Here is a 27,296-nt window from a genome sequence, read left to right on the forward strand (position 1 = left end):
ACAGTTTTGGGTGCTCATATTTTAACTCAAATCAGTACAAATATTTTCTGTCATGTGCAGCCTTCTTAAAAAAACGTAGTGCCTTCAGGCCTTTATTCTACAGCTTGTTTTTGTTGCATTAAGAGCAACACCGCTTGGTTTAAGGTGGATCTGTAACACAGCACCAGTTCCTTATTATTTAATTTATCCTTCTGGCTTCCTTCTAAGTTTCATTGTCATGAACTGTCGTTTCAGTCTGGGCGTATTCTCTTAAAGTCGAGTTGAAAAGGGAAGTCAGCAGCTCTGTGCAGCAAGGAAAGGTTAAGATACGTAGCCGTTCTTCTTTGGGTGGTAAACCAACAGACAGTGACAGCAGAGCGTAGAGGTATGACAAGTATGAAGTGCTGATATGTGTGGTGTTGACAGTCGGCTGTACCTGTGTCTTTTAATGTGGTGGAATTTTTCAAACAGTCTCAGTTGTTTTTTTGATTCATATCACATGAAGAGTGGCACTGAAGAAAAACTGCCTCTTTATTTCTTCATACCCCAACTTCATAACTTAATGTTTATGAAAATGTGTCACATCACTTGTAAATTGCAGTCACTTTAAATGGATGGATTCTAGTATGAAGTAGACAAATGAGAGTTATCTAAGTAAATGACCTGATTATCTGCATATTTCACACACAGACACAGTAGAAGAAAAACGCTGGCTAACCACATCTGGTCCAACTGGTCTGACAGGTGAGGAAGGAAAAAAAGGGGAGTGTAAGGAGGAGGGTTCAGAGCAGGGAGAGCCGTATAACCAAAACAAAAAAACACGATATGAGAGGAAAGACACAGAAGATGAGAAACACAGACTGTGCACTGACCAAAACACCTCCAGTGTGAGTTTGTGTTTATAGGAATGAAGTTGGCTGAAGTCTTCTCTGCACTGACGCACAACGGAGTTATTTCATCGCTCAGATCATCACTGACGACGCGATCTGACATTCATCTACCCCTTCTGGTCAGTGTTTCTACAACTCTGTACAATTATTGACTCTTTGTTCTTTGTTCTGTTATTAAGTGTTACTTACAAGCTCACAGCTTCTCCTCTTTAAAAGCAGCTGACTCCTTCATGAACAGAAAGGTGTAACTAAATCTGAACTTGAAATACATTTTCTTAAATTTGACTAAAGATCAGCTGTTTCTGTGCACCCTCTGTGGCTGGGCAGTATATTGAGTTTTTAAGATAATTTCATGTATTTGAAATAAGATTTAGGGTAAGAGTATAATTTAAGGCCTAATGCTTAGTAAAAAACATAACAGAAGGAACCACCTGTAGAAATCTGCATAAGAAAATGTATTCAATTTATGAAAATCAAATGATATTGACACCTGTTTAATATTTTGGCAACAACAATAGAAGTCCTAGACACATAATACTGAGTTATTTATTTTCAGTCATCAAAAATTGCAGGCATACTCTCACACACTGTCTAGATTGTACAAATATGTTGGCAACATTGGGAAAACTGGAAGAGCGTTTATACTACTTTTCAAAAATTGAATGATATTGACTGTTTTTTGATTGATCAGCAACAAAAAATGAAGTCAGAGTAAAGCAATATTGGTTAACTTCTTGTTCTCGGTAATTAAAATTGCAACAAAACACTTTCTTACTGTTAACATTGCACAAATGTGTTGGCAACATTTGGAAAAGTGGATAGAACTGTTGTAGATCAATGCTTCCAACACATTTACTTATTTTGGGAGAATTTGCATTATTTAATTGAAAATTTCAATGATAATGACTGTTTTTTTAACACCAAAGCAACCAAAAATGAAGTCTGAGTCAACAAATGTAGGCAACTTATTGTTTTACATCATCAAAATTGCAGACTATCTCCTTCTTAATGACTAGATTGCACAAGGTGTTGGCAACATTTTGAGAAGTGGGCAAAACTGGTGTAGAACAATGTTGCTAACACATTTATTTAACCTAATTTGGGAGCTTTTATACTACTTTCTAAAAATCAAATGTTACTGATGGTTTTTTAATACCTCAGCAACAAACAATGAAGTCTGAGTTAAGGCTAATTGGGCTAATTATTGTTTTCAGTCAATAAAATTGCAACAAAACCTTTTCTCACTGTCTACATTGCACAAATGTGTTGGCAACATTTGGAACAGCGGAGAGATCTGGTGTAGAGCAATTTTGCTTACATTTATATGACTTAATTTAGGAGAATTTGTATTATTTAAAAAAAATCAAATAATGACTATTTCTGGATCCCACAGCAACAAAAAAATAGAGTCTTAGTCAACAAATATTGGGCAATTTCTTGTTTTCCGTCATCAAAAGTTGCAGGCTAACTCCCTCTCAGTGTCTAGTTTGCAAAAAGGTGTTGGAAACATTTGGAAAAGTGGGTAGAACCGGTGTAGAAAAATGTTGCTAAAACATTTGTATAACTCGATTTATGAGCATTTTTATTGCTTTTTTTTAAACTAAATGGTATTGACTATTTTCTGATACCTCAGAAAGAAGTCCGAGTCAAGCAATATTTGGCAACTTATTGTTTTCAGTAATCAAAAATTGCAACAGAACCCTTGAACATGCTTTTAATTGCACAAATGTGTTTGCAACAGTTGGAAAAGTATGTGGAACTGGAACAGAACAAAGGAAACCCTCACTCCTTGTCAGTTCCATAGACTTCATAATGTTGCCAACATATATTTGCAATTTGGACTGCTATTGCTCTCTTGGGTTTAGATAAGTTAAGGGGTTCAGATTTATGACACTGTTGATCATGTAAACCATGGAGATTTTTTCATTTAAAAACCTTTTTTTATTATGTTTTAGCACCTCAGTTTGTGGAGGCGTTGTCAATAATTTTGCACAATTTAGATCTTGTGTCAGAGTTTGTTTGCAGCTGTCAAGAAGCAGGGGTTTCCCTTGCTCCTTGCCAGTTCCACCACATGTTGCCAATGTATTTTTGCAATAAAGACAGTGTTTTCAGTAACACTTTATTTGAAGTTGTATTCATAAGACTGACATTATGCTGTCATAATCATGACATGGCACCTGTCATAAACATGAATAGGGCTTCATGAATGTTGCCATTAAGTGTCATTCGCTAAATTATGACACCTTTACTGCAAATGTCAAGTTATAATGATGATTAGGCCTTCCGAAAAAATGTCAACATTGCGGTAAAGGTGTCATAATTTAGTGACTGACGGTTAATGACACTTAATGGCAACATTCATGAAGCCCTATTCATGTTTATGACAGGTGTCATGTCATGATTATGACAGCATAATGTCAGTCTTATGAATACAACTTCAAATAAAGTGTTACCGTGTTTTCTTTCTCTTTTGGTTTAAATAACGACTGAAGATCAGGAAGCTTCTACACTTTCATGACACAGATCGATAAAACAATGAAGATTTTATCATTTTGAAACATGGTATTCAGAAAATTTAAGCAATCTAAATTTGCAGAGATGATGTCAATGTTTTTGTACAATGTAAACCTTGTGTTGAAATACAATTTTAGATATATTCTGGGCTTTTTTTTATGCCTTTATTGATAGAGAGGGACAGTGGAGAGAGCCATAAACAGGAATGAGAGACATACGGGAAAGGAGCTGCAGGCCACCTGCTAGGAGGACTTGGTTCAGTCTCTAGGACTTCAGGTTTTGTTGCTGCAGGATCAAATAGCTTTCAGTATAGTTTCATATCAAAGTTTAAGATTGTGTTAGTCTGACATTCATTTGATATTTCCTTATAGGAAAAGTATGAAGGTTTATATCATGTCTCCACTTTCAGCTAAAAAGCTTGAATCTGATTTTTGGTCCATATTGCCCATCCCTACTGCTCACACAGGTTAAATAAGTTAACGACTGACAGTAAGATGGATGGGACTGATGGAGTGTTTGCTTTGACGTTTAAAAACAATGATGCCGTCCCACACCTGAGACAAACTGGGTTTATGTTTTCTCTCATAAAAATTTCCACTAACTCAAGCCTTCAACAGTCCCAGTCCTGCAGAGCTGAAGGAAAACTTTTTTTTGCAAATTTCACCAGCAAGTTATTATCAAGACAATAGAACAGCATGCATAGTTAATCAGCGGGAAACTATCAACAGATGTTATCTTGATACAATAGAGATGAATAGGATAGCAGTGGTTGCTTCATCATAGTGAAACAGCACCTGAGGACGTGCGGATGAATTCCTACAGGCTGTTTCCTGCTTTGCTAGTTCCTGAGAGATGGTAAAATTTTCCAGTATAGTTGTCATAGCTCTTGAGCAGGGACAGGGCCTGCAGCAGATAATGCTCTGCTGTAGATAAACAACTTGTTTTGAAATCCCATTCTTAACATTCTTCATCATCATCTGCAATGTGCATCTCTTTACTCTGTTTATTCAGTTATTAATTTTCCACTTAGCAAGAAAAAGACAGTTTGAAACAACCATCAAAGCTCATGGTAGATGCTAACCTCTTGTGTAGTGTTCCTGTTTGTTGTTAGTCTCTGGGTCTGGTTGACTCCCTGCATTATTTGTATAAATCGGTACTGTAATAACAATGTATGTTTAAACACCCAACACATGTTTTCTTTCTCTCAGCAGTGGTGTAGCCTGGCACCGACTTATGCAGGGCTGGCCTGAAGTATGTGCGCTCACATATAAGATTGACTAATATTCATTTACCCTGTCTGATTTCACTCCACATATCTAACTCTAAGGTATCCTACAGATGTTTTATTCCTATTCCTGGTGCAACAGAACAGTGACAACATATTAGAAGTCTTTTTATTTTTTAATGCACATTTTGGGCTTTTTATGCCTTCATTCATAGAGGAGGACAGTCAGTGGATAGAATATTTGTTTCTTCACTACTGATATATATATATATATATTTTTTTACCTAATCAGTTATTAAACTCAATCATGTCCATCTACACATCATGAGCCCTGGTGAACAGATCCAGTATTCAGTATCCATATTCAGCTCCTACACATTGATCACCACTTTGATCAGGCAGTCAGAGAAAATACTTTCTCTCATGTGTTCCTCACAATAAATTAAGCAATAAATAAGGTTAACACTTCAAAAAAAGGCTTTAAATTTGTGTCATTTTTATTTCAGCAAGCATTAATAATGGATCCCAAGATGCTGAAAAAAGCACACAGGGATGGGGAGGGCCCAGACATTTCACAATCTTTGGAGATATTTGGCAAAATTATCACCCTGGTGGTGGTGGTTGAGTCTCATAAGACTCCTTAGAAAGACTGTCAGACACATTCACATTAACAAGTTCCAGCTGTTTTACCATGTTTAAGACATTTTTAAGAGGTAATATTTTAGACATTTGGCATAAATTTTCCCGTACTGCTTGCCAGTTCCACCCAAAATTAACCAAAATGTTGTGCAATTTTGACGATGTGCAGAAATTTGCCTGCAATTTTTGGTAATAAAAAAACAATTGTTTGCCCCTAATTTGGTGTCTAGAGCTTTCTTTAAAGATGATTTTTTGGGCATTTGCCTTTACTGGTATACAGCCAAAGAGAGAGACAGTAAACGTGGGGAGAGAGAAAATGGGGAAAGACGTGCACAGAACAAAGTCAACTACATCAGCACCGTAGGACAAGGTCTTGGGGCTCATGCACATCCTTTGCTCAAGAATTATAAGCAGGATTTTCTTCAAACTTTGCACAAATATCAAATCCAATCTAATCTAATCCACTTTATTTATATAGCACATTTTAAAAACGTTCAAGTTTACGAAGTAATATCACAGAAATAGAGCACAAATGTCCACTAAGATTCAAAGATTTCCCTGTCATAACCCTTTTTTGCCACTTTTAACCTATTTTTGCTACTTTTCAATGCCTATTCACTGCTTCAGACACCAATTTTTGAAAGCCACTTTATCCAGTCCACTTATAGCACATTTTATAAACTGAATGTTTCCAAAGTGCTGCACAAAACATCATTTAAAAACAAAAAAATTGTTCTACCAGTGCTCAAAATAAAACCAGTAAAACCAAGAGAATATACTAAAACAATATAGAAGCTAAAAACAATAAATATAAATACAAAATATTAAAAAAAGATAAAAACAATAGAAATAAATAAAAGAATAAAAAGACAGAGCCTATTTTCTACCTCTTACCCATTGTTGCTACAATTTTCATCTTTTTTGCTATTTTTCCCCCATTTTTGACAAATTTAATCCTTTATTGCCATCTTCAAATGCTTTTCACCATTTCCATTTTCTGCCCATTTTGACCATTTCCCCCTTTTGTTAAACAAATTTGTGCAGCTTTTTACCCATTTTTGCTACTGTGTAACTGCTTTTCACCACTTTTTTCTATCAATTTTTTTATACATGTAATCTTTTGTTGCCATGTTTAATAGCTTTTCACTGTTGTCTGCCGATTTCAACCCTTTTTCCCTTTCTTAACCCATTTTTGCCACCTTTTACCCATTCTTGCTATTGTGTAACCACTTTTCACTGATTTTTTTCTGCCAATTTCTGCCCCTGAGACCTGTTGTTGCCATTTTAAACCCATTTTTGGCACTTTTTTGCTACTGTTTAACCACTTTTCAACACTTTTTCCTGACAATTTTTTCAACATTTTCCCCATTTTTAACTGCTTTTCACCATTTTCAACCCATTTTGACTCTTTTACACTTTTTTTTGCCTTTTTGTCACTATTCACCTGTTTTTGCTACTGTGTTACCACATTTTATTGACATTATTTTCCACTTTTAACCCAGTTTAACAGGTGTTTTTTGCCTCTTGTTGCAATTATTTAATAATTTTAACCCTTAAAGTTATATCAGTTTCTTCTAGTTTATCCACTGGAATCCTGATGTTTGTGCACATCACGGCTTAGCTATGAGGTCTGGCATTTCCCTACAGTTTACTTTACAGTGGGCCATGATTTTCCTCACCCCCATGAGCCCCCCATTTGGCTGGGACCCAGAAAGCTCTCTCTCTTATCCCCCTCATATGGGCGGCCTTGGTTGTAGTTAGACTAAACGGTCAGATTCTCTTGTGGTCAAAAAGCATGTTACTGTCAGTGGTTCTAACTGTAAACAGTCAGCATCAGGCCTGCTGTTTGATTTATTTTTAGAAAACCAACATAAACTATATTGGTATAGACAATAATGTCCTACCTTCTATCTCATTTTAAAATGTATTAATATAGCTTAAAATCTTGATATATTGACCAGCCCTAAGTATGATGGAGTAAGTAAAGTATTGCCTTATATTTAAAGAGCATTCCAATGATATCTCTACAATGCACTTGAGATTTTGGAGAGATGAACTTATCCAGTGGTTTGTTTTGTCTTGCTCCTGTTCAGAAACCCAGATCTATCATCATCCCCCCATCATGAGCGATGACTGGGACAGACACAGGCCTGATAGGAGTCGCAGCCAGAGCCATGCCCCCCGACAGACCCAGAATGTAAAACCCAAACCCAACCAGAGCTACAGAGAGGACCACCTGAGGAAGGAGAAGCCGAGGAGGTCCAGGAGCACCGACTCTGAGAGGGCAGAAAGAGGCCGGAGGAGAGAACGAGACCGTCATCATGGAGAGAGGAGACAGAGGGGAAGGAGTGAGGAGGCCCGGAGGAGAGACGGGAGAGAGGGAGAGAGTGACCGGAGGAGGGTGAAACCCCCTGAGGATGATGTGGAGGACACAGAGTGTGCTGTCTGCTTCTGCTCCTATGATAACGTCTTCAAGACTCCAAAGCTGCTGGCGTGTGGGCACACCTTCTGCTTGGAGTGCTTGGCTCGTATTAATGTCACCTCCCCTGAGCTCAAGACCCTCTCCTGCCCTGTTTGTCGAGAGGTGACAGAGCTCCCCCACGGTCAGGACCTTCCCCGGCTGGGCAACAATGAGGAAATCATTGGGAAACTGCCACCAGACATGCAGAGAGCATTATCCATCAAATTCAAGCGCAGCAAAGGCAAACTCCTTTTGAAGAGCCCTCCTCCCAGCAGCCCAACCAGGACGAGCATCCTCCCCCTGCCCAAAAAGAGCCAGGATGGTCAGGTCACAGCAGGCGGGGACGTCAACCTGAACACCATGGAGCAGGGGATCGTCCCAGCCACAGAGGTGGACGTGGGCAGGCCTCCAAACAGAGTCCACGGACGTCTGCGCAGGTTGTTCCGCTCTGATCGGTGCTACTACGCTGTGGTGGCGTCCATCATCACCATCACTGTGGCGCTCATGCTGGTGGGGATCCTCGCCTTTGTCATCATACCCAACGTGATCATACATCGGAGGCCGCCGAACCAACTAGGGAACCCAAACGGGACTGCAATTGGACCCTGACATGGGTGATCAGACTTCAGAGACTGGAGCAGAGGGAGGGAATGACAGACTGAAGCTGTTGTGGTTCTCAGAGATCCTTGATGAGAAATGATGAAGGAAAAACAAAGCACTGAGACACACTGTAGGCGGTTTAAAGTGAAGAAATGAAGGAAAACAAGGGCAGCAACATTTTTTAAACAGAGGACACACAGGCTCATAGCTGCACATGAGGGAAAACAGGGCATCTGTGCATTATTTTTCTATAGTAAGTGATCACTGTGAAAGCCAAAAACACTATCTTAAAGAATCTAATAATAAGCTGTATATTTTTAAATGCACTAAACTCTATGATATGAAGAGGCAAGTATTTAGGCAGATTTCCAAAACAAGATCAGGGTTTCTAGTTCTTCCAAATTGTGTATAAAGACTAACTGACTGTACATAACCAGAGATGATTTATATATTTGTAAAAAGTTTCTCTTTCCCTTCCTGTGAATGGATTTTAATCCTCTTCCTTTATCAAATAAAGCACTTTTTGATATAAGAAGCTAAACATTTGATGCCAACACCTTTTCTACAAGTCAATCTGGATTTGTCTCCCCTCTTCAAGCGCAAGAAAGCAGTTTTCATGTGAAGTGATATCGAATTACACGTCTCATATATTGTGTTGACCCAGCATGAGTTCCATATAAACAATTAAATCAGAGTGATAAATACATCACAGGAGAGGAGGGCATTTGAAGCAAGCAAGAAAGGTTGGTTTCAGTTTGCTGGCAGTCTTACTATTAGGCAAAGGACGGCAACTGCCAGGAGTCCTAAATTACTTTGAATAAATGGATGAAAGGCTATCAAAATTACTTTGAATGACTAGGACATGTATTTTAAATGTTGATAAGGGACTACACTAACCTTGCAAAGCAGATGGATACGCCCATTTCCTTGTTTCTCACTGGTGAATCCGTCTTGCAAAGCTCCCATCTGAACCGTTTGGGCCTGGTTAGAAAGTCACAGTACCAATCAGCGATGAGGGGCAGTACCTTCAGGTGCGGAAGAGTCGTTACTTAAACAAGCAGCAGCAAGAGGCAGGTGCTGTTATGGCGGAAGAGCTTAGCGTGGATGCTGCTAAAGCGCCAGTTTTATCAGAACTTGACATTTTTTCGTTAAAAGAAGAACAAGGAACAGCAGTGAGTTGTTTTCTTTTCAAAAATGACAAAAGTCGAGTACTTACATGTCTACAGTCGCCATGTTTCGGGTAGCTGCGCACACGCAGCTCAATAGCGGCTATGTCACTGTTCTGTTGCTCTGATTGGCCCATAGTGATGTAACAGACAAAAGGTTCATCCTATCACACTCCGGATGGATGTGTGAAACACATCCATCTGGCATGTCAGGTTAGGACTATTTCTGAGTGAAATACATTTTGATTATCCAAAAAAGACCCTGGGGATGACCCCTGACCCCAACAACAAGGTTCAAGCCCCTCGAAAAGACCCAAAATGTCTTCATATCAAGCAAAGTACAGTTAAGTAGCTCTCTATAGACATATTGAAATGATGGAGTACTATGTGGAAAATTGCATTAAATACTGTATTATTGTATTATATTGTACAATGGTAAACATTTTTTTAATTTATAAATTTCACCTGGCCTGCAGCCATGTTGAAATATAATGATATGATAAGTTTGTAACCTGAAAACAGATGCTTCATAATTTTTTGTGCACTTGTGAGGAAAGGCCTCACATTGGTCTGCTTTGGGCCCCCAAATGATCTAAACTGCCCCTGATGAGCACACTGAGCTCACTTTACTCTGATTTAGGTAACTGCTGACCGGTCATTACCACAATACACACTAGGAGAGAAAACACTCCTTATCAAACTCATCCAAGGTTTCTTGCCATACATTTGTATAACCTCTCTTAGGCAAGGGCTGACTATGGATCAGTGGGTAAAGCTGGTTGGTGGTGGATTTGATCCCCAGCTCCTGCAGTTACATGTTGGACACTAAACTCTGATTTGCTCCCAAATCCATTCTTAAGGAGGGATTGATAATAATTAAGACTGTCAGTATAAATGCATGACTTTTTTTTTTTTTTTTTAAATCACACTAATTTTACAGTCTCTTTCAGCACACTTTGGTTAAACCACTGCAGCAGTGATGTAAAATAAGTCCACCACTGCTCCTTAATGTCTCATTTCAGTTTAAAACCTGTCAGACAGCTCAGTGGACAAGTCAACAATCATCTGAACCTTGTGTTATTGAACGTTTACCTTCCTACTGTTCCCTTATTATGTTTTTTTTTAAATCCATAACAAGTTCCCTTTTCTGTGGGTAAATTCATGCTCTATCTGCCCGAAGTTCCTTATTTTCCTTCAGAATAAAAGCAGGATGTACTGAAATAGAAAGTCATTTGCCCTCAAAGATGGTACAAATATCCAAAATGATAAAAGTTTTACATGCAAAGCAGAGGGATTTCAAACTTCAAAAAAGACATTAATCTCTATTAGCTATAGAATTGTTGAGATTAATTGAAATAGAACATTTCTAACAGACTTAAAAATAAATGATAATAGCATATTTATAATGTGTGGTGGATGGAGATCGAGCCAAACATGCAGAATTCAAAGCCACACTGCACACAGCATCAAGCTGAGTAATGCTGCCTTTTGAATCCAGTCTGAACTTGTGTTTTTCCCCTTTTTGCATTTTTTTTTTTTTTACATTCAACAGACATACCCTGAACATAAAAAAGCCAGTAATTAAAAAAACTGGGATAAGGAAAGGAAAACATGGCAATAAAGATAATTCTGGCAGCCAAAGCAGAGTAAATACAAACAGAGCTAAGGCTCTGCTGGGTTTATAGATGTCAAATGTCCATACAAGGCTTCCATACTGTAAAAAAAGATATCCTCCTTTAGGTTATGAGGTCACTGTTCCAGTTGTAATGTTTCAGTCAGAATTTATTTAAACTGGCTGAATGTTGGCTGTCTTTTCTGATCCTATTCAGAGCACTTTGGATCTTGTCTTATACACAGAGGCAGTTTTATTTATTTGGAGGCCCTACAGGCATCATTACTCAAGGTCTCCACATCAAAATATTTTAGTGCATCACTTATCCAGGTGTTACTAATGAGAAATGTGCTCATTATAGGTGCAACATCAGTTCATTTTGTATTGTTGACCATTCTGCCACACAGACATCTAGCAGATTGTCAAACCTAGAATTTGCTTAAATGAAAACTGGGCTTTTTGAGGTGCTTAGACCCTACTGTGGGGGCCGGGGGTCCTCCTTATGGACTTTTGTGGATGATCAAGTTCTATATTGATGCTATTTTATTCACTCATTCAGTATATATGTCTTAGAAATTTAAAGTAGAGGTATATTCCTCATATTGGACGCATACCCTTAATGACTTTATCTTTAGGTCCCTTTGTGCACATGGACGTAGACAATTGTCAATCTTTGCCTAACAGGAAAACCACCCTTGTATACAACTGAACAGTAAAATTTATAGTTATTGTGAATCTTTGCCATAGAAAACATAAAAAGACTGTTTCAGCAGTGCTTACTTCATACGACAACACACCGCAGGCATTAAAAATAAAGAAATAATCCGCCTTCATACTGATGGACTTGTGTGGTTTTGTAGCTCATTTCATAAACAGCTAAAAAATCCCCACAAGAGCTGAAAAAACAAATAGGATGTTGAAATCCAACAATACCTGGCTTGTTTATAACTTCCTCCTGTTTTTACTACTTTGGGGACTTCCTGCTCGCTGTCCTCTGCTGAGTCACAACAGCTTTGTGTCCTTTCACAAACCTGCATGTCTACTCCAGACACCTGATACCCTCTAGTGGTGTAAACAGACCAGTTAAAGGGGGACCTGTATGTACATGGTGTCTCCTTTGGTTTACCGCTCAGCTCCTCATGCAGACAAACCTGTTTGACAGCATGAATGTCTTCACCTTCATGCTGTCTGTTTTCCTCCTCATGCAGATAAAAGTTCAGCTCTGAGGTCTGGCAGTGAGACCATGCAGGTATCTGATTGTTCCTGGTTCAGTGACTTAAGAGGGAACAAACTGAAGGTTTAAGTCCTGTACTCTGGTCTTCACTGACACGACTCTCCCAGGATTGTTTTCCACTGAGCTCACTCTTTACAATGTCTCTTCTTGTTCAGAGCTGCACTCTTCAAACATATGACCCGCCCCCAAGGATAGGGGACGTTTTTCTGATGATGATCAGTAAAAAAATAACCGTATACAATTTAATATGTATAGAAAAGTAATGTGCTTATATCTGACCTCTAACTTTAGTCTGTTTAAGTGGCAAGCTTAAACTTATGCACACTGTATGCCTCTGTACTGGTCAAAGCCAAGACGGGAAGCTTTATGTTTATGGGGTTTACATCCATCTGTCCATCTATCTAGACCATTCTTGTGAACTTTATATCTTAAAATTGTTTTGAGAGAGCTTTTTGAAACTTTGCATAAATGTCCTCAAGGATTCAAGGATGATGTGATTAGATTTTGGAGGTCAAAGGTCAGTGTCATGTAGTCCATTTTCTTGAGTTCAACTTCTTAATTCATTTTTATATTTTGCGACTATTTTTATCAGGTGCAAAATTGGTTTAAAGTGGCAAAAAAAATGTGCAGAAAAGGTGGTGCAAAGGAACTGTAAAAGTTGCAGAAATGGGATAAAGTAGCTAAAAAAATGTGTTTAAAGTCTCAGAAATGGGTCAAAAAAAGTGGTGCAAAATGAATAAAAAGTGGCAAAATGGGGCATAACAAAAGTTGAAATGTGGTTAAAATGGGCAAATATAGGCAAAAGAGTGGTAAAAGTGATCAACGTGGCAAAAATGGGCACAGCAAGTAGTGAAAAAATAGGCAAAAATGGATAAAGAGAGTGGTGAAAAGGGGATGATAGTTTTAAAATGGGTAAACAAAGGCAACTTTAGCTGGAGCGTGGCAAAATGGGAAGAAAAAGTGGCAAAAATTTGTTTTAAGTGGCAGAAATGGCTGGAAAAGGTGGTGAAATAGGATTGAAATGTTGCACAAATTGATAAAAACTGGGCAAAAAAAATGCAAAATTGATTAAAATTGGCAAATAATAGTGGCAAAAATGGGCAGGAAATAAAGTTGTGTAAAGTGTTTAGAAGTGGCACGAATAATTTCAACATCAGAGCCACACAACAGTTAGACACACTTTTCAGGTCTAAAGTGAGGAAACTGTCAGCCAGGATGCTTGCACCAATGCTACTAATCCAACACACATGTTATGTAATATCAATATATCACAGCTTCCAATAAGTGGCGTCTTTAGTTCACTGCTAGCTACAGAGTGAAATGTGCAAGTTTTTTGCAAAAGCATCCCAAAAATGTTTTAGCTTACACAATAACTTGATTTTTTTGGTGAAACTGAATAAAACAGCAGCTGAATCTTTCTGTACATTAACTGAGATGTACGGGGAACACAGCATGTCATGTGCACGTGTGTTTGAGTGGCACAAAGATTTATTGAAGGCAGAGAGGATGTCCAAGGCCATGAATTCACATCAAAAACTGCTAAAAACATTCAACATTGAGCGAATCGTTCAAAATGATGGATGACTCAGTATAAGAATGATAGCAGAAATGGTCTCCATTGATAAAGGGACAGTTCAGCGAATTTTGCATGAAAATTTGAACATGACAAAAATATGTTCCAAAGTTGTCCAAAACTTCTGACCCCTGATCAGAAAGAAAAACAAACACATTTATGGAGACATTTTAGAACAAACTGAAAGAACCCCAAATTTTCCAGAAGTGAGTAATGTGCATGCGATGAAACTTGGATCTTCCAATAAGATCCTGAGACCAAACGGTAGACAGCGCGTTGGAAACACCATCCTCAGCTGCAACATTTTTGGAAATCTGGGTCATGATTTGGTGGTGATCCTAAGGTGAGACCAGCTGAGAACCTCTGCACTAGAGTGGACATTATGCAATCTTCCAATGAAAAAATACCTTTTTGATAAATAAACAAAAATAAAACAAAATTACTAGTTTTTTTCTCTCCTTTTCCAAAACTAATTTTTAGTTTGTGACATGCTGGGGGGAAGAGGATCAGTATTGAGCTCTTGTGTTTGGAAAGTTTCCTGTCTGCACAAGAGAAATGCCTTTCTTTTGCCCAGAGGCTGACAGCTAACATCCTCTGAGGTGATTGATGTGAAACCACAGCTTTCACATAGCTGTCCAATCATAACCAGTGTGTGTAAAAGGGTTCAGCTTTTTCCCCCTGAAATCTTGTCAAAGGTCAGGTATCCAAAGTACACTTACATGTACTAAGATGTGTTTTTGGTTGATGAAATACAATGCAGGCTTTAGAAATGATACAATAACAAACAAAGTGGATTCATTCCATTTTATTTGCATATTTGTCACACTTCATTTTTAAGATCATAATCCAACAACTTTTAACATACTATTATTTTATACAGGAGAAAAGCCACACACCTCCAAGCCTAATTAACTGTGATTAACAATGTTTTTTGTAAAGCTGAACTCAAATCCACAAGCCACATCCAGGCCTGATTACTGTCAGACCTGATCAATCAAGAGATCTCCTAAATAGAACCTGTCTGACAAAATCAGAAGTTGTTGACATCTATCAGTCTGGAAAGGGTCACAAAGCCATTTCTAAGGCGTTGGGACTCAGCAAACTGCAGTGAGAGCCATTATCCACAAATGGAGAAAACCTCGAACAGTGGCGAACCTTCTTAGGAGCCTATTCTATTCTATTCTATTCTATTCTATTCACCAAGAGAAGAAGAGATGCTGTGGCATGACCTTATGCTTGATAACTCTCCAGTATGGCTGAATTAAATATTTCTGCAAAGAAGACTGGACCAAAATTCCTCCACAGAGATATGAAAGACTTGTTGGCAGTATCACAGGTGCTTACTTGCACCGCCAAGGGTGGCACCACCAGTTATTAGGCGTAGGGGGCAATTACTTTTTCACGTGTGGCATTGGTAGCTTTTCCCTTGATTAAATGAAATGATTTAAAAATGGCTTTTTATTTATACTCAGGTTATCTTAGTCTAATATGAAAAATTGTTTGCTGATCTGGAACATTTAAGTGTGACAAATAGGCAAAAACTAAGTAACCAGGGAAAGGGTTTTATGCATAAAAACCTCTTTTTGGGGTGATACTACTTCTTTAGCCCCCCTGAATGGAGGACTTTAACTTTTTCCCCCACTGCCCAAAGACACACCCTCCGGAGCCCCCTTCCTGGACTACCGAGGCAAATATGGTCAGATGGACTGAGGCAGATGAGAGCCCCCCTCTTCTAATCCCCCTCTTACACAGATTAACCTTTATGCGTTATGTGGCTGCTTAGACAGAAGAGGGACATTAGAAAAACCTGAAAGGAGGAAAAACAGGGACGCTGATCTGTTGTGGATATTTTCGGCCACTATGGCCTCCACCCCCTCTGCCTCTGCCCTGTCTGCTGTTCTCCGGTGTCGGGGGAATTTCTGGGCCAGGAATCCGCCGACCAAGCGGCCTGCCACCTCGGCGTACAGCCTCGGACTGGCCGGGAGCGTCGTGCGCGACTCTCCTGCTGAGCGCAGCCGCGCAAACCAGGCGTCACCGTGGGAGTCTTTCCTACAAGGAGAGCGCGTGGCTGTGGGGAGAAGACTGACTGTAGCGTTTGAGTCTCCTCGGGTTGATGGTAAAGTGCAGAGAGGGAAAGATTCCAAGGACATGAATAAATTATATCACCCAAAACTTTCGCAATCCTCCGGGGACGCGCGCTCAGCTGTGCCTGGTCTCCAAAACGCGCTCATGCGTCAGCTGACACGCACACTGACATCTAACCTGCCTGGAATAGATAAGTGCTCTAAAATTACGCAGAAGATAAAATATGAAACAAATGCTGCACATGTTTGTAAAATAGTCTTTGTTCGAGGAACCAGGGGATTCCCTGCTGGAGTTGTTAGAGTGTCCATCACTTCTCCGTGTTTGTTGGAAAAGAAAGGACAAACACCAGCTCTCGTGTTCACTGGCTGGTCCTCACTGAAGAGCACGTGCCTGTCGTTGACAGCTCTGATGTCACAGCTTGTGTTAATGAAGCTGCTTTATGGGTCGAGCAGTATCCCTGATGATGCTCCTCAGCTTCTCCTGAGCCAAGAGGAGGAAAACAGCGGGACTGAAGTCCTGCAGGTGAGCCCAATCACTAACCATACACACCTTTACAGTGAGTAGGGCTGGGCAGCATAGACCCAGTAACAGATCTTGACGATATCACTAAATAATGTAGGATTTATTAAAGTGTAAGTGAAAGTACTGGTCTATAAATCTACTCAAGTCAAAGTAAAGTATTTAATTTAACCCTTAGAGCTCACAGATTTTTTTCACCATCATGTCTCATCTGGACTTTTTTTTTCTTAGAAAGCTTATAAAACTTCAGCCCTGTGGTGCACAGTCAAGCTCTATGCATCCTTTTTTTCAGGACAACCTGAGCATTAAGAATATATCTACTACAGTAATGTCCCTTGAATTTTTAAAAAGTTATTGGACTCTAAAGACAAATCGGAATTTGAAACTCAAAGATTTTTACTGATAACACACAATAAACTATTGTGACTAAGCATTTTCTTTGCACAGACTTGTTCTCCCATCTCTTGGGGACAAAACAGTGAAAAAAAATTCTGTGACTAAAGGTTTTGAAAATATCTACATATATACAAAGAAAAAGTCGGTGCACTTTTTTGTAGCCAGATTCATTTGTGCCATTCCTTTAAGCAGTAGAGACACAACATCTTGCTATTGGAGGACAGGCCCTCCCACAATGCATTGCCCTCGACAAATATGGTGCTACCCACTGAAAAAAGCCAACATACATGATTGAAAATGGATTAAAAATGGACAAAAAGACACTTGTTATCAGATGTAATGCTGTGGATTTAATCTTTTAAGACCCCAAAAAGTCACCTAAGTTCCTGGCCCCCTATAATGGCGTCCTTAAGGGCTACGGAGACGTCAGGGGTAGCAAACGAACGGCAAAATGGTCAGCTTTCAGAGGAAAAAAAAGCGTCTACGACATATTCAGAAGTTATCAACGTTTTTATAAACTGTGACACTTCTTGTTATTTATGACAACTCTGGGCTGAAACAGAGGGGTTTTTAGACATGCAAAAATCCAGTAGTGGAGGGTTTTTTCAGCAACAACCTTCACAGGCATGTTTTGGGGACCTCTGAGAACAATATAAACTTATCTTAAAAGGGTAAAATATGTCCCCTTTAATAGAGTTAAATTTAACACTTTAAAGTGTCTATATTGGTCCACTATATATAGTTAAACTACACTTTTGAAAGTTAAATATTTTACAGTATGACAGAACTGCAGTAACTCTTGAAAATCTGTGATCAGGTGGGTCTCCTATGACAAGAACAAAGCAGAGAGTCAACCTCATAGCAAATCAAAGCTTACTGATGAATGCATGCACCTTAAATCACAGGACCTCTAATTCAGTGAATAACTTCACCAATGGTGCAAATGTGTCTCACATCAAAAGAATCACCAGAGACATGAGCAAAAGGACCAAACGCTGTACAACAGGCAAGATCCAAACACAACTAAATACAAACACATCTAAACACTCTGCCCAAGGGTGTGATTGGAAACTTAGAAACAAAGTTTAGATCAGTTGACTCTTTATAGAGTCAATTGACGGATAGAGACACTGACAGATCAACACTGGCAAATAATTCCAACACTGGAGTGTCAGGGCCCAGAATGGGGTTGAAATTAATCTTTGGGAAAAGAAAATCTAGAGGAAGTTAGGAAAGACATAACCAAACATGTGTCAAGACTGGGAACCAGGGCTGTAACCTTTGCATAATGGCACCTGCTCCACCAACTGAGCTAATCCAGCATTTAGAAATTAACCACAGTAAAAATATTGGTCATAAATTGGGAAATTATGGTTCAGAAATACATTTTAATGCATATATATTTGTAAAAGTGATGCAACATTTGTTGCTTGGCAAGTCAGTTGGGGGGGGGGGGGTTCTTTCTGGGGGGCCAAAATCCCTAGCTACACCCCTGGATGTGAGATAATTCTTCCACTGTATGCTACTGTGTAGTCAGCAGATATGGAAAAAGTGCAAGGAGCCAGGGATTTCTGAAACAAAAATAAATAAATAAATAAATTACCCAATATTGGGCAAGTTTTTGGTTTGTAATGATCAAAAATGGCAGAAAATGCTCTACTTGCTGCTTAAACTGTAAAAAAAATTTAATGCCAACATTTCAGTGTCTTCCCAGTATTACCAGTGTATTTGAGCAATTTAGACAGTATGTTGGAGTTGGCCTCCAACGTTTGATAACCAATAAATATCTTGATACTGGGTGCCTAGTACTTCTATTTTGTTGCTGATTCCCTCATATTACTGTTAGTGGTTCTTACTGTAAACAATGAGATATAGGGAAAGACAACAATGATGTCCTATCTTACATTTCATTTTATGGTATCAACTTTGGGTATATTGCCCAGCCACAATAACATTTGTCTTGCTGTTTTAAATAATCCTACAACTCCTGTTTATTTTCCAGGCAAATGTACGAACCCCCTGCCCTACTGATATCGCCCCCGCTCAAAACAACCCCAGCTCTGGGCAGATGATCAGCGAGGACAGACCTGACTGAGAGTCCAAGGCCTCAGCACCAAAAACACACACACCATGTTCCAGCCTTATTTATTGACTTTTACTAAACATGAGCCACATTTGGACTTCAATCCCCTGCAGTAAAAGAAAAACAGGCTGTTTTTTTGCACTTTATTGCCTCAGTACAAGAGAAAACATCAGAAAAACTGTATGAATAAATGTCTGTCACACATCATGTTTGAAGTACATTTTACATGGAATTTCTAAGGCCTCCTGGTGGATGGTTATAATAATTACATTGAGATTATCTTGTAGCTACATTGTGCAAAAGCTTATTTTTTAAACACAGTGAGATGACATTTCAGAATGGAGCAATAGAGTGCAACATCACAATGAAATATTGAAAATTAGTCCAAGCACAGGTCTGTCATTTGGGAAACTTTACTAAATGCTTTTTTAAAATTGATTATATTAGTACCAACACTTATGCATCGAAGTTGGTTGTCTCTTTATACTGAAGAAAGGCACAGATGTGGTGAATAAGCTGTCGAAGGGCACCATCAGGCAGGAAGGAGGATTGACACAACCCTGATCGTATTCTGGATGTCTTTGAGGGGGTGTGGGACAATAGTCTGCAGAAAAAATAGTCCTCACCTTAAGAGCTGAGTAAAAGAGGTAGATGTGACAAGTAAGCACAGCTTTGTTTACTGTCAGTGGGTGGTAGGGTTGGCATGAGCCCCTGACCATGCCATGGATTTCTCAAATGCCCAGCAATGCTCTCTGGGTACATGAAAAGGTGTGAAAGGCCCGGACAAAAGCGATGCTGTTGACCTTGACTGGTGAGGAACATGTGTCAATACGTGTTGAGCTTGACTTTGGTTGGCCAACAATGATGAATCTTTAGCAACCTACATGCCTAAAACTGATGCACATGACTGTATAACCTTACAAATATTTTACAACAGTTAGGTCAATGACGCAAATGTTGCATACTTTTAGGTTTTTGACATGAGGGAAGGAAGTAACAGTTGCTTAAAAACTAGGCTACACAGAAACTGATATTATTTAGGCTGGCATTAAAGAGGCAGTGATAAAACAACACATAATTTGTCTCACATTTAATGGTTCAATAGTGAAATAGTGAAAAAAAACACAACTTATCAATCGAAGTAAACTTAAAAGTATAAACTCCTATGTTATGCTACTTTATATTAGGCCAGCTTAGGGACAAGTATTATGCACTGCTTTTTTAGTACAATTTACTAACTTAAAGGATGCTTTATTTAAAGCTGATAAATTTAAATTCAACTAGCCAAATGTAAACTGCAACACACGAATGCATCAGTATGTTATGATTCTATTTAAATGAACAGCTACAATACACATCTATTACGCCATTTAACATCATCTTGGGAAATTTACAAAGCCTCACCGATCACTATTTCTCTTACGGTTGGGTAAGAAAATGCTGCCATGTAGCCTAGTCCTTAGCTTAGCTTTGCTCAGTATTAGCATATCTTTGCCTAGTATTGGCTGAGTTTAGTGGAAACTAAGGGAGACCAACTAGCCCAAACTTTCTTTGGGGAAATAATCGTTTGACGGGTAAATTCAGCTGAAAATGGGCCATCAGGTAAAATGGACCCTTTGCACTCAACAGGACCATGCTCCACAGTTACAGATGTACATGCTACTATTTGTATTCGCTCTGGTTTAGAATCCAGACATATATAAACACACATAAGCAAGGTTTCCTGTTAGACCTGTATGTTCTACTCAGGTTCATTATATTAGTGTTCATTAAGCATAAAGCAACTGTTAATAAAGTTTGTTCTTTTACACCAGTTTACACCCATGTGCCCACACATCTGTGTGCATGCACATTTTGCTAAATCTCTTTCAACCATACTGCATGCTGGGGCCTCTGTTTTGCTTGGTTTGTCTTATTGTGACGACTTCCCCCAGCATGTGTTAAAACCTACCCTGGTAGTGGGGAAGGTTGTAACAGACGACCACCTTGTATTTGACATTGATTCACAAGACATGTGATCTTGCAGAATTTTTTTTTTATTTGTAGATAAAAAAGTGGTTGTATTGTATAAAAGATTGAGAGTTCTAGCTCAAATATTCACGGAGTTACAGCTGCTGAAGCAAAAAGTGTTACAGCCATACCTGGTCTCCCCTACATGACAGGAAAGACTGGAACAAGAGATTAAAAAAAAAGAGAAACCACGAGACCAGGAAAATGAAGGAAGATCAAAAAACAACCAGAGCAGGAATTACAGAATAGAAATGTGTCCAACATGAGCTCAAGTTAAGATTAAAGAAACACGTCTTCATGCATGTCATGTTTTCACTGTGTTGTTTCTGTTGCACATCAAAGAAAATATCTGGTGTCAGCTTGCCTTTGAAATGATAAAGATTTCGTATGAAATAATTGTTGGCCAATTACCTGAATACGATGGTGCACCTCAAAAGTGGGTATCTTGATGGTCTTGCTCTGATAATTCAATTTCCCCAGATTTTAAACACTTGAATATTCAAGAGGCCTGTGTCCATGTATTAAATTACCATTCAATCTTGACAGTCAAATAGACTGTTTAACAAAAACTGGCACCTTTTGGCTGAATTTACTGCACATCTTAAACTGTTTTAATTTTCGACCAAATTATTTAAAAAAAAAAAAACCCAAAGAGCCAAAGTCTAAATGTCATTACTATTTATTTTATATGACAGTCTAGTACCCTAACCCTTTAGGGTACGTTTTGGTTGACAGGCAACTTTTAACTAAGATTTTCATAATAGTGAATAGGTTATTTTTTTTGTATTTACAACTTGCTCTTTATACCAGTTAGATAACAAATGAGGCACCATTCTGGCAGTTTAAAGTATATTATATGATTTAAGACTGACTGGGAAATTTTAGGTAGTTAAGGCTCCAATAAATGTATTTTGGTGCTGAAAATACAAGCTGGTGTTTCCTCATTATATTTGACTCTATGTAGACAACGGGAAAAATAGTTCTCTACTGAACCAAAACAAATTTGCCTTTTCCCTGAGGAATTAATGCAAATTACACACACTTCTCTGCAGCTCAGGCAGGAAAAAACCCCTTGTTAGCACACCCCTGGTCCTATAATTCATTGGGATCCCTGTCTTTTATGGCCATATTTTGAAGCAAAAGTGTGTTGAAGTAGACGATAAATTTATAATAAATCTTCAGAAACACATATTTAACTGCTTAATTAGCTCCACTGGGAGAAGCTGAAACGTCAAAGTGTTGTGTAATTTCTCAAGGTGACAGTTAGGGCGGGACTTCCTGTGCCTGCGCGCTACCCAGGAAGTCGTCGTGTTACTTTTCTCTCCTCCTCCTCTTCCAGTCTTGCGAGAAACCAGACAAACTAAGCGGCGTTAAGTTGCGTTAATAGCCGGGGGAACGAGCAGGAGAACAGTTTGACTCCGGAGCTACCAGGCCTTTCGGCCCCTGTCGTTTGACTTTGACGGTTGTCATCGAAGAAACGGCGGAGAAATGGCTACAAGACGAAGAAGTCCTCTCACAGTCAGGGTAAGGGCTAATTTCAACACGCTCCCCCTTAATAAGCGACAGTATTTACAGTCTGGTGAGAAAACCTGTCCGGCAAGAAACATGGAGTTCAGCTAAGTCTTTAGTCAGTGAATTTGGTTTTTATCACCGCTATCAAACACACCGTTTAGCTTATTTGACGAGGCAGCCACAGGTGATAAGAAAAAATCGATAAGGCACAGTTTGGTGAATCATCACAACAGTTCACGTAAGGCAGCTTCCCATGAAACAGAAATGACCAAAAAGCTTGACTCTGTTTCCTGTTTTCGCAGTTTTTCTCGATTCTGTTTCTCATATCTGCCAGTTTATGGCAGTATTTTCCCCAATAGTACATGATGTTCTTATTATTTCAGGTGGAAGGGCGTAGTGAAAGTTTAATATGCATGTTTTTTTTTTAATTAGATTGTCATGGTTATGTATTTAGTAGATTTTATGTCACAGCTGGTCCAGGTACTGTTAGTTTTATCTGCTGGATGAAGCTAGGTATTTTAGTTCAGTGGTTTAAACCTTAAAAAACTCTTTAAAAAGAGATGAGACATAGACTGTTTAATAAAAAACAAGTGGAACAAACTGTTTTATTTGATTCTATTTGTGCTTTAGCATTTCCCACTATCTACTAATACAAAGGTTAAGCAAATTGGGTACAATTATCCAAAAACAAACTATTTGAATAAGTGACACATGTATAAAAACTGCTATGAGTCCACTGTGATGAGCTTAAACTGTAAAATGATGCTTGCATAATAGAAAAGACAAACACTTCCTTCCTTTTCCTGCATTTGCTGTTTTTTTCAGACTGTATTTTAAATCTGTCAGTTAATTGCAATATTTTTTCCTAATCATACATTGTGTTTTTCTTATTTCAGATGGAAGTGGGAAGTGAAAGCTAAGGAGCTTTCAGAATAACTCCTTTGCTCCAGGATGCAACGTGTCCTTCATAATTTTTTAACCACTTTCACCTTTAGTGACACTGCATTGTGTCATTATAACTTTTTTAACCACACAGAGTCAGCAAGGTGTGGCTCCAGATCTGTGATCATGCACTTGTGATGATACACAAGCTGCCCTTCCCATATCCCATTCCTGTTGTCTGTTAAAGGACACCTCTTTCTATTCAGATCCTTCCCCCCTGATCCAACCTCCTCCCTTTGACTTTCTGGGCCATGCTCCGAAAGAGAGGCTCTGTCATTCTTTGTGGTGCGTTCCTGTTTATTACCTGGAACGCAATATTGGTGCTTCTGCTGTGGGGTAGACCCCCAACCGGCCAGCCGGACGATTCTGGCCGAGAGCAGAGGGAGGCTGTTGAAATCCCTACCAATGATGTGGTGGGAGATGTGCTCCGAATGGCAGACACGTTTGAGGCCGAGCTTGAAATGCAGAAAAAAATCCTTCTGCAGATCCAGAGCCATCAGTCGCTGTGGGATTCATCAAACAAAGACAGACCAAAGGTTGTCATCCCCAGTCAGCCTGTCATTCCTATCCTGGTAATCGCCTGTAACAGGGTCACTGTGAGGCGCTGCTTAGATAAACTCCTGGAGCACCGTCCTTCAGCAGAGCTCTACCCAATTATCGTCAGTCAGGACTGTGGACATGCGGAGACTGCTGAGGTGATCCGATCTTATGGAAATAAAGTCACCCATCTGAAACAGCCAGACCTGTCGGATATCCCTGTGCAACCAGGTCACAAGAAGTTTCAGGGTTACTACAAAATCTCCAGGCATTACCGCTGGGCTCTCAATCAAGTGTTTAAGACCCTCTCCCATTCCTCTGTCGTGATCGTAGAGGATGATCTGGAGGTGAGCATCATCAATAAATTGCATTAAATAATCTTGTTAATTAATGAAATATATATATTCATAAGTTCCCTATTTTTATGCATTATCATATTTTTAACACTGCTGGAATCCCCAGTTTCATTGACCTTTGAATTTTTCATTTCCCACTGTAGGTGGCGCCAGACTTCTTTGAGTACTTCCGAGCCCTGCTGCCACTCCTGCAATCTGACCCCAGCCTGTGGTGTGTATCAGCTTGGAATGACAATGGCAGAGATGGCTATGTGGACCCAGGCAAGGCAGACCTGCTCTACAGGACAGACTTCTTTCCTGGCCTGGGGTGGATGGTCCTCAAGGAGATGTGGGAGGAGCTGGAGCCAAAGTGGCCTGCATCATTCTGGGACGACTGGATGCGTCAGCCAGAGCAGCGCCGCAACCGTGCCTGCATACGTCCAGAGATCTCACGGACTCTGACTTTTGGCCGGCAAGGTGTGAGTCTGGGTCAGTTTTATGACAAGTACTTACGTTACATTAAACTAAATACCGAATTTGTGCCTTTCACCAAGAAGGACCTGAGTTACTTGAAGGAGGAGACATATAGAGAAAACTTTCAGAAGGAAGTTTACAGTGCACCTGTGGTCACATATGAAGATGTTAAGCAGGGGCAGCTACAAGGAAAAGGGCCCTTTCGCCTTCAATATTCAAGTAAAGACAGTTTCAAAGTGCTTGCCAAAAACCTAGGAATTATGGATGACTTGAAATCTGGAGTCCCAAGGGCAGGATACAGAGGGGTTGTCAGTTTCATATCAAGAGGACGGAGAATCTACTTAGCCCCTCCTCCTGGATGGACCCAGTATGATGCCAGTTGGAGCTGATAATCCAGAAGAAAACCAATATGTAGTAGCCTTTTCATGATTGTCAGTTAGGGGAGGTATTCCAGACCAAAGACTCATGTCCTTAAACGTTCTCATTGATTGAATGATATGTACTCTGATTAATCGTTCTTAATGATTTGGATGGGTTGTCCCCTTTTCTGATGTTGGGGCTATTGCCAATGCCTCTCAGGTCTTTTTCATTGATTCCAAAACATTTCTTACAATGTGGGATACTGCCTGAACAGTTTGTAAGACAAAACTGCTGTCAATCAACAGAGATCTATTTTTTATATTATGCAAATTGTGCACATGATGTTCATTACTGCATTCAATGCAATGACCTGTTTTGCCATTAATGTTTTAAATTATTTTTGATTTCTGGTAGCCTATGTAAACTGTTCATGTCCTATAAGAATATAAAAACATAATCTGTGGTATGGTTGCTTATGACAGTGGTGACTGGTCATAACTGCAGTGTAATCAGTCATTTGTTTCCTGGTGTTTTTGTCTTCTATGAAAATCAGTTCTTCCTGCTCACATTTTAATGTCAAATAGTTTTGTCTAATGATTCTACAATGGCAGTACTGCTTGCAGGTTCGTCACCTTGCAAGCTATAAAATTTGTGTGTTTGTATATTTTTGGAATAAAAAGACAATACACAATTGTGTTTAAAATGAGTTGCTTTTTTGTTAAGGAAGAAATTAATTTACTATTTCATAGTCGCCATAACATGGCAGCTTTACACACTGATAATGCCCACTTAGGGAATTGTTATAAACTCAATTTGTGCAGTAGAAATTACTAAAACTCACAAAACAGCATCATAAATATTAATAGAGCTCTGAAATTCTCTTAAGTTGCAGATTTTGTGCAGCCTTAAAAACAATTCTTTACTTGTTGGTTAATTTCTTTTGCTGTTGAAACAAGTCAAACAAATCATATGATACTCAGGATAGAAAAAAAATGTACTTATGTAGCATTTAAAATGGATGCAAATGCAAAATCTGTTTATTTTCCCACTTAAGGGCTGTTGGATACAGGTGAGAAATTATAGTAAATATCATTTGCAGGATAGCAGTTTGCATAACAGAGGGTTAATGTTCAGTATTAGGGGTGAAAAGTAACTAATTACATTCACTGAAATCTCAAATTACTGCAATTAAGTACGTCTTAGAATCCATTTTTTAAATCAGTACTTTTACTTCTACTTGAGTAAGTTTTAACCAGAGTACTTGTACTTCTACTTGAGCACAATACTGTTGTACTTTCCTGCCTCTATTTAGCACATAGCTAGAGAATGATTTCACATCCCAAAATAGAAAAAAACTGGAGTGATGAATTATCAGTGTTACACATTTCTGAGTTGAGTTTAATCCCTAGTGTGTCATTTTAACTCTATTCTGAGTGAAATGGTCTTTGTCAGGGTTGATCCACCAGTTTTAATCCAGCACTGTAAAAAGTCAATTGATGGAAGCTCCACTCACTGTGATTTCAAATCTAAGGTGATGTGTGGGTGGATTTTCCCATCATGCCCTTGGGAAGAGGGTTTTGATGTGTTTGGGTGTTTTCTGTTGTACAAGTACAACGATCCCTGTTGGGGTTCTTCTGCTCATGTTTCTGGTGGATTGTTGTTGTTCTTGATGTGAGACACATTTTCACCATGAGTGAAGTTATCCACTGAGTTTGAGTTCCCCTCTGTGACTTAAGGTGACACTAAAGGTTGCATAGTGTTTTCTTTTATTAGTATGCTTTGCCTTGCTTTGAGGTTGGCTCTGATTTGTTCTTGCCAGAGGAGAGTCACCTTACCACAGATTTTACAGCATGACTGCTGCTCTGTCAAATTGTAAAATATTCAACACTTTCAAAAGTGTAAGGACACTAAAAAGGACACATCTGAAGTGTTTAACTCTTTGTGAGTTTAATTCACTGTCAATTTTGCTGTGTATTTTATTTCATTATCATAGAGGTGTGACTGTACCTGAACATCCTGGTTGGAGATCTATTCTCTTGTTTTTGTTACCAATAAGGGAAGGTATTTCACTGTACAACTTCTTAGTATTTCCTCAGCACCTGAATTATGTTTTAAATTAAATTCTTATACTTTTACTTGCGTAGATTTGT

General features: G+C 39.0%; 3 protein-coding genes across 3 annotated transcripts; all 3 read left to right on the forward strand.

Moving 5' to 3' along the window:
• The first annotated feature begins 840 nt into the window (after positions 1-840).
• rnf183 (ring finger protein 183) lies at positions 841-8,731 on the forward strand. The gene is made up of 2 exons (XM_041794154.1): positions 841-988; positions 7,341-8,731. Exon 2 carries the CDS (start codon positions 7,370-7,372, stop codon positions 8,315-8,317), a length of 948 nt encoding a protein of 315 aa, XP_041650088.1. The 5' UTR covers positions 841-988; positions 7,341-7,369; the 3' UTR covers positions 8,318-8,731.
• A 6,844-nt stretch (positions 8,732-15,575) lies between these two features.
• LOC121513827 lies at positions 15,576-19,183 on the forward strand. The gene is made up of 2 exons (XM_041793814.1): positions 15,576-16,500; positions 18,896-19,183. Exons 1-2 carry the CDS (start codon positions 15,754-15,756, stop codon positions 18,986-18,988), a joined length of 840 nt encoding a protein of 279 aa, XP_041649748.1. The 5' UTR covers positions 15,576-15,753; the 3' UTR covers positions 18,989-19,183.
• A 3,068-nt stretch (positions 19,184-22,251) lies between these two features.
• Positions 22,252-25,814, forward strand: mgat1a (alpha-1,3-mannosyl-glycoprotein 2-beta-N-acetylglucosaminyltransferase a). Its single transcript, XM_041793812.1, has 3 exons — positions 22,252-22,510; positions 23,395-24,324; positions 24,477-25,814. Exons 2-3 carry the CDS (start codon positions 23,692-23,694, stop codon positions 25,173-25,175), a joined length of 1,332 nt encoding a protein of 443 aa, XP_041649746.1. The 5' UTR covers positions 22,252-22,510; positions 23,395-23,691; the 3' UTR covers positions 25,176-25,814.
• Positions 25,815-27,296: the final 1,482 nt, after the last annotated feature.

The sequence above is a fragment of the Cheilinus undulatus genome, linkage group 8 (genome assembly GCF_018320785.1).
Source record: "Cheilinus undulatus linkage group 8, ASM1832078v1, whole genome shotgun sequence".
Lineage (NCBI taxonomy): Eukaryota > Metazoa > Chordata > Actinopteri > Labriformes > Labridae > Cheilinus > Cheilinus undulatus.

Bases quoted from the DNA above. Each gene is read 5' to 3' on its own strand.
- rnf183 (XM_041794154.1), top strand. From the start codon at position 7,370: ATGAGCGATGACTGGGACAGACACAGGCCTGATAGGAGTCGCAGCCAG.
- LOC121513827 (XM_041793814.1), top strand. From the start codon at position 15,754: ATGGCCTCCACCCCCTCTGCCTCTGCCCTGTCTGCTGTTCTCCGGTGT. The intron at 16,501-18,895 runs GTGAGCCCAATC...TTTATTTTCCAG, and splicing joins GCGGGACTGAAGTCCTGCAG to GCAAATGTACGAACCCCCTG.
- mgat1a (XM_041793812.1), top strand. From the start codon at position 23,692: ATGCTCCGAAAGAGAGGCTCTGTCATTCTTTGTGGTGCGTTCCTGTTT. The intron at 24,325-24,476 runs GTGAGCATCATC...TTCCCACTGTAG, and splicing joins TCGTAGAGGATGATCTGGAG to GTGGCGCCAGACTTCTTTGA.